Source organism: Podarcis erhardii, assembly GCF_964252035.2.
Source record: "Podarcis erhardii genome assembly, chromosome: 3".
NCBI classification, from domain to species: Eukaryota; Metazoa; Chordata; class Lepidosauria; order Squamata; family Lacertidae; genus Podarcis; species Podarcis erhardii.
Window position 1 is genome coordinate 90,974,540 of NC_138507.1, and position 13,196 is coordinate 90,987,735.

A 13,196-nucleotide genomic window follows, 5' to 3' on the forward strand; every position below is an offset into this window, starting at 1 on the left:
CCATTGACAGCTTAGCGGATTAGCGCTATTAGCGGTCTAGCGGCTTTTAGCGATCAGCTGAGAAGCGGCTTATCAGCGGATCAGCTGTTAAGTGGCTTAGCGGCTTAGGGAAAGGGCGAAAAAAGCGGAAAAAACCCCGCGGGAACTTGCAAGACATTTTCGTCTTGCGAAGCAACCCCATAGGGAAATTCGTTTTGCGAAGCGCCTCCAAAACGGAAAACCCTTTCGTCTAGCGGGTTTTCCGTCTTGCGAGGCATTCGTCTTGCGGGGCACCACTGTATATGTTTTTCACCAAAAATAGCAGCTTTGAGATGCCATAAGACTTCCTTTTCTGCAAGACTTAAGAGGAATGCTACTCTGGAAACCCTCAAGATTGTTATTTACAGTTATTTTTTAGTGCAGATCCAAAGGAAGCGTCCCACTGCTGTCTTGTCTAATAAGCGCACAGAGAAATATGGCACTGCATCTTACTGCGGAGTGCTGAAGCTGCTCCAAAAGGTTGGCATGGAGTATTTCCTCTAATGAGCTATTACATACAGGCCTGAGAACAGAAATCCATTAAGTGGATTTCCTCTGCTTTAGCTGTGTGGTACAGAAATGAATCAGCTTTCCAAGCCCTAATGTATGCCACATCCAAGGGCTCCTTCCTTTTATTAGCATTATTTTCAATCTTCCCGAAGTGGACATAACGATTCAATCAAATCTTTTTTTAAAAAAAAAAACCACAGCTGGTTGATTTGGCACAAGCTGTTGTTTTTCCCTCTATCCCTGCACTATCTCACTCTTGGATCGAGGGTTCCAGCTGATATTTTTTGTTCCCAAACATTTATTTGCTGGGTAAGATGTTTAACCCTGTTGGGCTCTTGTATTCTGGCCCTGAGCAGATGTACTGCTTCCCCATTGCTACATTATAAAGCCAAAGGGACAGGTTTTCCTGTGTCCCAAAACAGGACAACCTCAGGTACCAATCAACTAGTGCTGTGCCTTGCACCCCTGGATGCATTAGTTGGGTTATGCTTGGGAAAACTTTGCAGCAGACCCACAACAACTCTTTCTGTCTCTCCCCACCAAACCTCCAGAGTATATGATGGAAACAGGAACAATAGATGCTGCAATCTACTCAAGGCACAGCTAGGTCTCGTTTATATTTTATATGGTTTTACATTATTATACATGTGGCAAACCACTGTGAAGGGGTGCGATATTGCATTTTGAATAGTGATTGAGACACTTATGAAACAAATAAATAGAAGTTAAAAGTAATGGCCACCACCTTGGATGGCATTAAGAGGATTAGAAAAACTCAAGGTGTATAAGGCTATCAGTGGCCACTGGCAACAACAGCCATGTTCTCCAGACTAGAGGCAGTGTACCTCAGAATACTAGTTGCTGGGAATCGCAAGTGGGATATTATAATATCTATTGATGTATTTATGGTTGTTGAATATGATTCTAGAAAGCTATGGCAATCTGAAGAAATTTTATTATATGGAACCAAACTGTCAAACAGAACAGCTGATCATCCTACAGCATCCAATTCTGAGGAGGAGGAGAAGGTGGACAATTTTAACAGATGCATGTTTGTAGTCAAAAAGGTATGTACTGTCTAAATAGAAATGAATCTGCTATGCACCCTACTCCATTGAAAACAGCAATCCATGTTGCTTTACCTACTTGTAATAATGCACCCTTTAAAAAGCAAAATAAATTCTTGCTGTCATAGCTTGCACCTGAGAAGGAAGGTTTTATTTTGGCCTGGAGAGACCAAAAAGAGATTCCATTACAGGAAGCCAGGCAGACTGTTCCAACCAAGCTGTGTTGCAATATACAACAGCTATCTCCTTCCACTGTAAAATCTCTGCCATTCCTTCCTTACATTTGTATATTTAAAACAAGCAAAAAAAAAAAAAAAAAAAAAGTCTCAAGAAGTGTTCTTGCCAGTGAAGCATAGAGCTGGAGACCATGCTGAAGCATAGAGCTGGAGACCATGCAGGACAAAACATACTTTATTGTACTGCAACATCAAAAATACATGTAGAGTACATCAAGGACTGCCAATCACAAGTTGCCAGTTAAGTTACTAAAATAATCGGGAAGTACTGAAATCAATAGTAAAGTTTACTCATCTGAGGCACAAGTACACTATTGTTTAAGTATCCTGATTTGACTTAGCTCCAGTACACAAATCTACATGTTGCCCCTCTAAGTTGCATATTAGAGCTACTTATCAAGCTAAGAGGGGTGCCCAAACTACAGCTCAATGGCCAGAATGCCACATGTGGAGTGCAAGATACAACTCCTCATTCAGTCTGCAAGTTATATATGGGAGGCATGGCTCATGAACAGTATTCCTAAAGGCACTTGCAAAGGCAACCCCTTGCCCCAGCCTGTGCAAGTGTGGTTAGGACTGAAGTAAGGACCACTGATCCTCCAGATATATGGATGCTTTATTTGCATTCCTTGCTCAGTGGCAGAACTTAACAGGTGCTATCTGATTGCTGAGGATCAATTACAGTAAGGCAAAAACCTTGTCTAGGAAGTAACTGGTACTGACAAGGAGAGTACAAAATTGTGATTAATATTTTTAAGATGCAGGTCTTGGACTTCCAAGAAATGTAGCTTGGCAGGCCATGCTGGCAGCAACATTTGGGCACCCCTGAGTAAAGAGTCTACAGAAAGGTTTTTTGGGTGAGCAAGATCCAGTATTGCAACACAAGTAACTGCTACAGGAAGCAACAGATAACCTGTGACTAAGTACAGCCAGATGAACTTCTGCTGGTGAAAGCAGTAAAGGTGCAGCACCACAATGGAAAGATGCAACTAAGAGTAAGAGCTTTGATATTAGAAGCAGCATTTGAAGACAAGTTGTTAGCCATTTAAACAGATTTAGATCAGATGCCTAGTTGTAGGCATGGCTGTACATGCTGGCATGCCCTTCTTCCTTATAGTTAGGTTTCTAATGCAAAGCTATGGATTAAAAAGGAGGGGAATTCTCCGATTAGGAGTTGCAACTTTTCTATTTAAGGAAGTCAGCCAAGAAACAAACAAATAAACAAAAGAAAAAAGCTGCAGCAACTGCTCAAGTCCCACCCATCACTACCTACATAGTTCTGAAGCAACACAAGACTGGACAGCCATTTGTCTATATAATTAGGTAAGTTACATCAGGAAACTGAGAAGACAAGCAGTTTTGCCCTATTAAAAAAAAAGTCAACACCAGCCTTATGGTGGAAGGGGTGCTTAGGTAAATGAGGAATGAAAAAAAAATTGGGTTACAAAAAAAAAAAAAAAGGTACAGACAAGCACAGGCTCTGTACTACCAATGAACCCCAACAAGAATATGAATCAACGGCCAGCACAAACTGGACTAAACACTGAACCTTTAGCACTCATCATAAATTCGGACCTCTTAAGCCAGCAGATCAGGTGAAAAGTCTGGCTAAAATCGAATTAAAACGAAGGACAAAAAATTGAAATAAATTAAAAGATTGCTACACTTAAAATTTTCCTTTTGATGTAACAGGTTTTACAAGCTAAAATCCAACTGTATTCTCTCAAATGAAAGAAATATTCCAAATTGCTTTCAGAGGATTTGTAACTTCAAATGCTTACATATCTGATACTTTAAGAGAAAAAGCAAAGTTACAGCATCCATTCAACATTCCCTATGAACTGAAAGGGATAAAAAAGGAGAAAGAAATAAAGGAAAGTTCCGTCTGAAATTCTCTCACAATCTTTCCCACTCTCTAGTTCATGAATCCAACGCTGATGCTAAGGTGACAGTGTATGTAAGTATATTTTTTGTTGTTGATTTCTCTCTTTTTAAAGTTTCAACAGAGAAAGCCTGGAGACAACTGAGATGTTCATTCATGAGTTATCAGATGGAACATGCTCCTCAAACCCCTCGCTCTCTCGGACTAGAGCTCTTTCCAAGATAACACGGCCTTCCTTATACCGCTGGCTGTCTTCAGTGGCAAATTCATAGATCCAGCCTAGCTTGCTGTTGCAGTTCTTGCAGCTCACATCACGAACCATGTGGCGTCCAGTGAGCATGACCCGATCCTGGACTTCACTGTACTGCAGATTTACTACCTGTAGTAGATAAAAGGGATAGAAAGAATTTGAGATGTAGTTAATCTACAGAGGAATTGCTTAGAGCTTCATCTCTAACTGCAGGGACACATAACAGTAATGACCTTCCTGGGGCACTCTGTGAAAGAAGCATCCAGACCAGTACACCTGCTGCCAAAGCTGACAGTGCCAGATTTTAAAACTGCCCCAGCCTAATACAGCAAACCACTGATTTGGGGGAAATTTGAAAGGAGCTCTACAAAGAAAAAAGTAGACAACACTCAGTATATTAATACAGTTGCCTAGTGTTTTATAATGAACTATGGATTATAGGCCTCTGATAATCCCTCTCACCAGTTGGTTCCCTATAAATGTGACTTTGACTTTCAGACAATGATAAGAGTATTTCACAAGTTGGCTTTGCTTGCTTTCTTGTTTCCAGTGCTTCGGCATTTATTGCTTTCCCATTTCAAATCTGGAACCGAGGGCTGACTTTTTTTCCAGAAAGGTCCAGCTACACATTTTGTTAACCACTTAGCATGCAGTCTACAACCTCAGGCACTGTTAACATCACATTGTTCTCCAGCGTGCAATTCTGTTTCACCATAGCAGGCACTGCAGGAACAGAGTGTGGTGGCACTTAAGGAGTTGCAGGTCTCTTTAACTAACCTTGTTAAATAGGAAGGCTCGACCAGTAGCCCCTGTGAAGCGAGTAGATATGAGTTCTGAGCGGTTGGTCAAGATTGTGTCACAATTTGCACAGGAAAACAGGCGAGTACCACCAATATGATCCAAGAAAATCCGACCCATTTTTAAAGAATGCTACAGCCCTAAAAGGAGAGAGAAAGAGCAAAGCTGAAAATGCCACCAATTTATGTCAACACCTTTGAAAAAAGCTGGGATGGAATACATGTTTTTATGTTAGAGATTTCCAGTAAGAGCTGTTGAGTAAATATCCAGCAGTGCTACATTTAGAATACAGAATCTGTGTATTCTCCTCTCCACACACACACACCCTCCTGATAGAAAAGCAGTGGGGAGCAAAATCAATTTTGTGCAGCAGCCCCTTATCCCAGCTAATCCTCTGCTGAAACTTGCAGCAACCAAAATTGCTTTTCTTTGACAAGGAGTCAGAATATTGTCACATGTGGCTGGCTATAGCAGAGGAAGAAATGGGACAAAGGGCTTCTCCATTATCTCTGTTGAGAAGCCTGCAACTAGTTTATCATTTCAAGAACTCTAAGAACTAATGTCCATTTGCTTTTTCTTCTCCCCTTTCAATCTTCAATCCTTTTTCCTTCTTGCCTTTTAGATTGTAAGCCTGAGGACAGGGACTGTTCTACTACTGAACTTTGCAAGCTATTCTGGGAGCCTTTTTAACTGAAGAGCAGGGTAAAAATCCTTTAAATATCTAGTTTGGCCCATAGGTTCTGTGCCAAGTATAGCAAACAGAGATGCTGAAAGAAGACTATGGATGGGCCCAAGGAGAAAGAGTAGCTGGGGAAAGGGCTATGTCGTAATGATATAGAACATGTCTGCATGTAAAGTCCCAGGTTTAATCCCTGGTATCAAGTTGTCAGGGACTAGTTGGATGCAGAGGAATGGTGGGAGGAACCAGGTGAATCTCCTCCTGTGTATGACTAACACTGGATATCATCCATTATCCTGAAGCTTAAGAAGCTCAAGTATGCCATGAAAAATACTCTTAAGAACAGAAGCTGTCACTTACATTAGGGAAGTCAAATATTCCCAGTGCTGTCCTAGTTCAATTAATAATAATAATAATAATAATAATAATAATAATAATAATAATATATTTATACCCTGCCCACTCTGGGCAGCTTCCAACCAAATATTAAAAACACAATACAGCATTAAACATTAAAAACGACCCTAAACAGGGCTGCCTTCAGATGTCTTCTAAAAAGGGTTTACCAACAACCCTAAGCCTGAAAGTTTATGAGAAACTAGTTAATAAGCAAGAGTTTTCCATTACTGGCTTACAATGGCACACAATAAATTTATGTGAAAGCAAGCTTGTATGACGAACATATTGGCTATAGCCAGGGATGGGGTGCCTATAAACTTATAACCATACATCCTGAATGCATATTATAAAAGAACAAATACTACTAATGGCTCACAAGAATGATGCAAGCTGAACAACAAAAAGCCATCAAAACCCACCCAGTAGAAGTGGTTAACCGGGGGGGGGGGCATAAAAGAAAAGAGAGAGCGCGCTAGAGAGAAGAGAAAACCAAACGCACTGTGACTTTCCTTTTGTTTTATATTGTCACTTCTGTTCTTGTGTGGGCTATATGTAGAATTTGGATAAACAACCTATTATTAAAATGAACAATTTGAGCACAAAGATCTGAGTATTCATGCTAGGGACTAAATTTAGAAAATCATAGCCTCAGGGCAACCAATCATTAAACTTTTCAACATTTTCTTCCTTTTATACAGATCCTTTTTTCCATGAATCGAAACGGGTTCAAGTACTTAAGTTATTCTTGAAACTGGTGCCACCACTTATTCTAACTGGGCATTCCTTCTTCTTTACTGCTGTAAGGCAATTCCTACCACTACTTGAATAGGTTTAAACAAGAAGTTAGCATTGACTACATGTAATTATTGTGCTCAATTAAAAGGCTAGTTTACACCCTATCCCCCCCATGCTGATATTTATATTCTAAATCTGGCACCACTTTCTAATGAGCTGGTGCAAATTTTAAAGGCACATAACTTTTTCAGATTAAGAAGCAAAGATCTAAATACATGAACATACTAGAAGGTAAATCTAGGTAAAGGAACCTTAGGTCACAATGCTGGGAAATACCTCTCTGCCCAAGATCCTGGGAAGCCACAGCCAGTTAGAGAAGACATTAGATGGCTAGACAATGCAGCAAGCCTAATTAAGGTATTTTCCCTTTCAAGAAGCCTAATGCATTGTCCCAGAATACTGAAGAATCCAAATCCAGCCATCTTACTAATGGCAAAGGCACACCCCTGAATAGAACAATCAAGTGTTCAAAATTACCCAGGTGCATTTTGCACCTGGCTATTGACCACTTACAACCAAGTGAAGATACCTGGGTACCAGGATGGCGCCTGACAATCTTCACCATCTGGAGGTACATGCCTGGGGATCATTGGATCTGGACTGTTTTCAGACACCAATACCCCAAAATGGCAACTAGACATTCCATTTTGGTGACTGTAACCTTAGTTTAAGGAGCTATTTGGCATCTAGCTAATATATCTGAGTTTCTAACACTGAGAACAATCTCATACTGTTACCCTCCCTTCTATGGCCAGAGTACTGGTGTAGTAAGTTGCTCAACTATTACTTGGAAGTTTGAGAACATCTGCTACAATAACCTGGCTTCTGTTACTCTGCCTTTTCTACCCAATGTCACTAAAACTCCCCAAACACAAATGTATATGAAGGAGATTCAAAATAATTTTTTAACATCATGTTCCTGCCATAAAGACTTCTGCTTTTCTGGTCCCATGGGAAAGACAAAGACAACAGCAACACTTCAGACAGTATAATTTACTGAAGTGCCCAGGATACTGGCTGTATTCTATTTTCCTGCAAAATGGAAACCTAGAAGACCCAGGCCTCCTTGCACATGCAGGTTTTACTTATGACTGAGATGCTTTCCTTCCCACATTCTTATAGACATCATTCAACAATGCATTACAATTCTCCTGCTTGTTTTAGATAAAAGTAATCTGATTATTTTTTAAAAAATAATTAAGCAAATAATGGATATTTTACACTCATATTTATTCAATTTACACAATATTTAAATTTCTAAAATGAGCTCCTCTACACTTAAATGCCACCAATATGCATAACTGTTTGGAACTTCTACATGTAAAGTGCACTGAACTTTTCACTAGATGTCAATGGAAATGATGTACAGTGGTGCCCCGCAAGACGAACGCCTCGCAAGACGGAAAACCCGCTAGACGAAAGGGTTTTCCGTTTTGGAGGCGCTTCGCAAAACGAATTTCCCTATGGGCTTCCTTCGCAAGACGAAAGCCCATAGGGAAATCTCCGGGACAGCGGGGAAGCACAGCGCGTCTTCCCCACTGTCCTCGGACCTCCTCCAAAGGCTGGCGGTGGGGTGGAGAGACCTCCTCCCGCCACCAGCCTTCGGAAGGCTCCTCCGAAGGCTGGCGGTGGGGCGGAGAGACGGTGGGGCGGAGAGACCTCTTCCCACCGCCAGCCTTCGGAAGGCTGCTCCGAAGTCTGGCGGTGGGGCGGAGAGACCTCCTCCCGCCGCCAGCCTTGGGATGGCTGCTCCGAAGGCTGGCGGTGGGGCGGAGAGACCTCCTTCTGCCGCCAGCCTTCGGAAGGCTCCTCCGAAGGCTGGCGGTGGGGCGGAGAGACGGTGGGGCGGAGAGACCTCCTCCCGCCGCCAGCCTTGGGATGGCTGCTCCGAAGGCTGGCGGTGGGGCGGAGAGACCTCCTCCTGCCGCCAGCCTTCGGAAGGCTGCTCCGAAGGCTGGCGGTGGGGTGGAGAGACCTTCTCCCCGCGCCAGCCTTGGGATGGCTGCTCCGAAGGCTGGCGGTGGGGCGGAGAGACCTTCTCCCCGCGCCAGCCTTTGGATGGCTGTCCTGAAGACTTGCGGTGGGAGGAGGGTTTTCCTTCCCACCGCCAACTTTCACAATGCTCTTCTGAATGTTGGCGGTGGGGAGGAAAAACCCTCCTCCCACCGCAAGCCCCGGGAATAGAGGAGAAGCGCAGCGCGCCTTCCCCTCTGTTCCCGTACCTGTCCTGAAGGCTGGCGGTGGGGAGAAAAGCCTTTCTCCGCACCGCCAGCCTGGCAAGCGGTCTCCATAGGAACGCATTAATTGATTTTCAATGCATTCCTATGGGAAACCGTGCTTCGCAAGACAAAAAACTCGCAAGAAGAAAAAACTTGCGGAACGAATTAATTTCGTCTTGCGAGGCACCACTGTACTACAACTATTTTCATAGGGTTTGGAGATGACAACTTATATGTAAAAACACTAAGCACTCATTTTAAAATCTCACAAAATTGCTTCCCAGTTATTAACATTATCTGTCTTTGATAAGAAAATGAAACAGATAATCAGTTAACTCTAACAACAAAGAATTCAAAATTAAATATAGTCACAAGTTTCTAAACAACCCCTTGCATGGTATACAGCTGACAAGTAATTCAGCTTCCAAACGCCACAAACCTGGAAGTAAGTGTTCCAGTTTGCGAATGTTTTTCAGAAGTCAAACATCCGTTTCGGCTGTTGGCATTGTTTCTGGGGCCAATCAGAAGCCACGCCTTGGTTTTTGAACATTTTGGAAGTCGAACAGACTTACAAAACGGATTGAGTTCGAGAACCAAGGTACCACTGTATAGTGAAAGCATACTCTCCCTGCACCTCTGAACACTCTCCCAAGATGAGTGTGATGTAAATATTATTTCATTTTCAATAGGTATAAAGTAGGAAAAATAGCTGTGACAGGGCATCAGGAAAAAGAAGAAAACAAAACAAGATACAAAGGCATGTAAAATAAGTACAGTTGTTTGTGGAGTATCAGAGTCCAGATCCAGAATAAGATGAAAATTGTTTTTCTGTAAATAAAATACATTGGTTGCATGTGACCTTTAAGTACAATTTCAAAAGACGCATGCTTGAGATAACTTGCAACTTATTTAAGCTATGGGAGCTCTAATGTAGGGTTTCCCCTACTTAGGAATTCCAAGAACTCTGGGAAATCCTTAACACGGAGCACTGACTTTCTATAATTTTGTTATCATTGAGGCTTCCCCTGGTCCACAGGTTTCAGAGTTCAGAAAAAATAAAGGAAATTACTTTCCCATTTCCCTTACCTTTTTTCATCCATTATGGAATAATAAGTCTGCACAAGTCACTTCCCAGGAAGTCTCCCACCCAGACACCAATCACATCTAGAGCTGCAGCAAAGTGATTGCATCTTGTGCCTTCAGAGAATGCTCTGGCCATGTATGAGGGTACAAAACAGTGGTATACAGGTTTCCTCTTCCTCTCAATATCATGGGAGAAGAGCTGTTTGCAATGTGGTATTTCATACTGGTACTAATACTGGCATAGAGAAGTAAGAGACTGATAATAAAAAATAGGTAGTATCTAATTCATATTTCACACCTTCCACTACCTCATGACAAACCTTCTCTGCCTCACATATACCTGTCTTATAGGATTGCTGTAAGGAGAATCAAAATAAAGTGCTTCAAACACTTTACTATTACTTAACTTTATACGATGCTTTCAGTATGTTTGCAAAATGTACCTTGTTGCACAACAGTAAGCTGAACAACATGAGGTAAAGTCTGTTTGAACCAGCCATTGATTTCAATGAGATGCTGAGTACTAAATGTTATCAACACTAAATTACTTTTTTTAAGTTTGAGCTCAATGTAATATATATAAAATAAAGCCCCTAAATATCCATAATTATACGGTGACCCTTAAGACATTTTAGAAGGTGATACATCACCAGGAAGGGGGGGTTGGAAGGATCTGAAAAAGAATTAAATCACTATTGAACAGTTAAATAAAAAAAATTCCACCCTTTATAAAGAACGCAGAAATCATTATGAGTCATATACAACCATACTTGGGGATAAAGAACTAAAACATTAGAAGGGAAGGGAAGCAGAGCCTGTTCCGCTCTGATAATGTTTTAATCACTTGGGCAGCTGCTCTATTTGGTAGACAGTAAAGCGGGAAGAGAGCAGTAACAGCAGCAGCACCCTCACTGCAGCAGGATCCTCCTCTCTCAACAGCCACTGCAGAGCACCGCAAGAGGAGTGTGTTTCTGCCGCCTCCCCCAGAAGACCCAGAACATACAGTCCTGCTCTTATTATCCAAAACAGTAATTACACACAAAGAAGGTGGTGGAGGAAGGGAGCGCACCCTGATTCTGGTCACATGGCCTACGACATCCAATCAGCAAAGGTTCTGCCCATGTCTGGTTTGAGAATGAGACTTTCCCAGAAGCACAGGCGATTTGACAACAAATAAGAGGAAACAGCTGACAAGGGAGACCTGTGGGCCCCAAGTCACTGGTACCACACCGTCAGAAAAGCAAATCAACAGTCTCTCCCCCCCCCCAAAAAAAACTTCCTATCAACACTCTGCTCCGGGAAATACTGATCTCACGCATTTGTAAATTATTGGAAGAACGCTGAGTCTGCTTATAGGATTATAAATCAAGGAAGTACCCATACTAATCCAAAACTAGAGCATTTGGAACAACGAAGTGACGGGGGCACTAATAATTCTGAGCAGGTGTCCTCCTGGAATTGAAAAGCAAGGTGCCAATATCTGTTTAAGGCAAAACGAGAAAGAAAAGTTATTGTCCCTGGCCTGTTTTGGATCACAGAATAATGCAGCCAGGGTAGGGGAAAGAAGCAAAGCAGGAAAAGACCGGAAGCAGAGCCTGACCTGTTTTCCAACATATGTAATTTACAGTTGTTAAGTGTGTGAGGCTATAGTAATTGATCTATTTGTGAACATCTCAAACAGACTCGGCCGTCCAGACACGAAAAGCAGGTAAAGAAAGAGGGAAGAGGAAAACAAAGAAAGCAGACTTTTTAACACGACAAAACTTGCTAGTCATGCAACAGCTGCATAAGACAGTAACAGCAGCGGAACAAGGCCCCCAATAAAATCGGCAAGCTTTCCAAGCGCGACAGGACCCTTCGCTGTTTTTCGTTGAGGTTGGGGATCCATGGGTGGCGACAGAAAAAGAAAGAAAGAAAGAGCTTACAGTTTCTACGCAGCTGAGGCTGCACAAAGGGCGTTGTGGTGTTGTTGTCGTCGTCGTCGTTGTTGCGGCCGACGTTGCCTTTTGCGCTCTCGGGGAGGGACAGGGCTGGCGGCGGAGGAGGAGGAGGAGGAGGAGGAGGAGGCTCGGCCGCCCAAGCTCCAGCAGGAGGGCTTGTTATTGCGCTCGAGGCTGTGGAGGAGGAGGAGGAGGAGTTGGCGGGGGGGGGGGCGGCCGCAGCGGGATGATGCAAAGGGACAAGGGGGTGGGGGGGGGAGAGGAGGGCGAGGACGTTATTGTGACTACGCGAAGGAGGGGCCTGGTTTGGGGGGGAAGGGAGGCTGTTATTGTTTATTCCTCAAGCGAAGTAAGGAGGGGGGAGGGGAAGCGTTTTGCGCGTGGGTTAAGAAAACACGCAGGGAAAACACCACACCTACACGCACAAGGGTCTTCGCCGAAGCAGGGAGGGGCGGGGGGGGAGACGGGAAGGAGGCAGCCAGGCAGGCAGGCAGCCCCCACCTCCTGAGCGACCCGCCTCCCCGACCTCCCCCTCCTCCCCCCCCCCACCAACGAGCCCGGCGCGAGCAACAGCCGTTACCTGCGGGCGGACGCAGCGACTGACTGGCCACGCGACGGCCTCAACCAACTGACCGACTGTGGGGGGGGGGTGTCGCGTCTCCTTCCCCTGCCGCCGCTTAAACAGCGCCGGCCTCTCTCTCTTTTTCTCGACTCAGCTGGCGGGGTGAGACTCACTCTCCGGCTCTTCTCCTCCGCCCCCGCCCCTGGCTCCGCCTCTTCCCCGCTCGAAGCCACGCCCCACCCCAACGGCGCCTCGTCTCCGCCGCCGCCATGCTGGCTCGGTGGCCACGCCCCTCCCGGCACGTGCCGCGCCTCCCCGCTCTCCTTCTTGCCGGCGGCGCGCGGACGCCGAGGTGGGGCGGGGCGCAAAGCGGGAGAGAGGCGGGGCCTCCTTAAAGAGCCAGGCGCCGAGCAGCTGAATACCTTTACTTGGTCTCTGTTGGCGACGCTTAGAAGCCGCCGCCGGCGCTATGATGTGGCTTAGTTTGGGGTGGTGGTTTTTGCTTTTGCTGATCCCAGGTACTGCTTGTTTATTTGCCTCAGAACCTTGACTTAAGTGTTACCTGATACCTGTAGCAGCGATTGGCTCACACTTACCCCAGGGCGCAAGTCTCCGCCTTGGAAATGTGCCAGGTGCTCTGCAGCTCCCTCTGGTGTCACGTTTTAAAAATGCATTAAGAACCCCTGAGTTGTGGGTGCAGGGGAACCCATAATTTCTGGAATTGGTAGAATAATTATTCAAGCTTTGGTTAAAACTGT

At 44.3% G+C, this 13,196-nt stretch overlaps 1 protein-coding gene and 1 long non-coding RNA gene across 7 annotated transcripts; one reads left to right on the forward strand and one right to left on the reverse strand.

Moving 5' to 3' along the window:
- Nucleotides 1-283: 283 nt before the first annotated feature.
- Nucleotides 284-3,339, forward strand: LOC309337627. Its single transcript, XR_014154455.1, has 2 exons — nucleotides 284-1,918; nucleotides 1,954-3,339. It is a non-coding gene; the product is annotated as an uncharacterized lncRNA (long non-coding RNA).
- YPEL5 (yippee like 5) lies at nucleotides 1,991-12,649 on the reverse strand. 6 transcript variants are annotated; one of them, XM_081854237.1, is made up of 4 exons: nucleotides 11,862-12,407; nucleotides 11,291-11,416; nucleotides 4,741-4,901; nucleotides 1,991-4,092 (listed from the first exon to the last, which is right to left on the reverse strand). In XM_081854237.1, exons 3-4 carry the CDS (start codon nucleotides 4,879-4,881, stop codon nucleotides 3,868-3,870), a joined length of 366 nt encoding a protein of 121 aa, XP_081710363.1. In that variant the 5' UTR covers nucleotides 4,882-4,901; nucleotides 11,291-11,416; nucleotides 11,862-12,407; the 3' UTR covers nucleotides 1,991-3,867. The 6 variants fall into 6 exon arrangements, with proteins under 6 accessions (XP_081710363.1, XP_081710362.1, XP_081710361.1 ...); XM_081854236.1 differs by lacking the exons at nucleotides 11,291-11,416; nucleotides 11,862-12,407 and adding an exon at nucleotides 12,457-12,649; XM_081854235.1 differs by lacking the exon at nucleotides 11,291-11,416 and having other exon boundaries at nucleotides 11,862-12,405.
- Nucleotides 12,650-13,196: the final 547 nt, after the last annotated feature.

Excerpts from the sequence above, each read along its gene's own strand:
- YPEL5 (XM_081854236.1), bottom strand. The coding sequence starts at position 4,881 with ATGGGTCGGATTTTCTTGGATCATATTGGTGGTACTCGCCTGTTTTCC. Across the intron at positions 4,093-4,740 it reads GAGCCTTCCTATTTAACAAG|GTAGTAAATCTGCAGTACAG; the intron begins GTTAGTTAAAGA and ends TATCTACTACAG.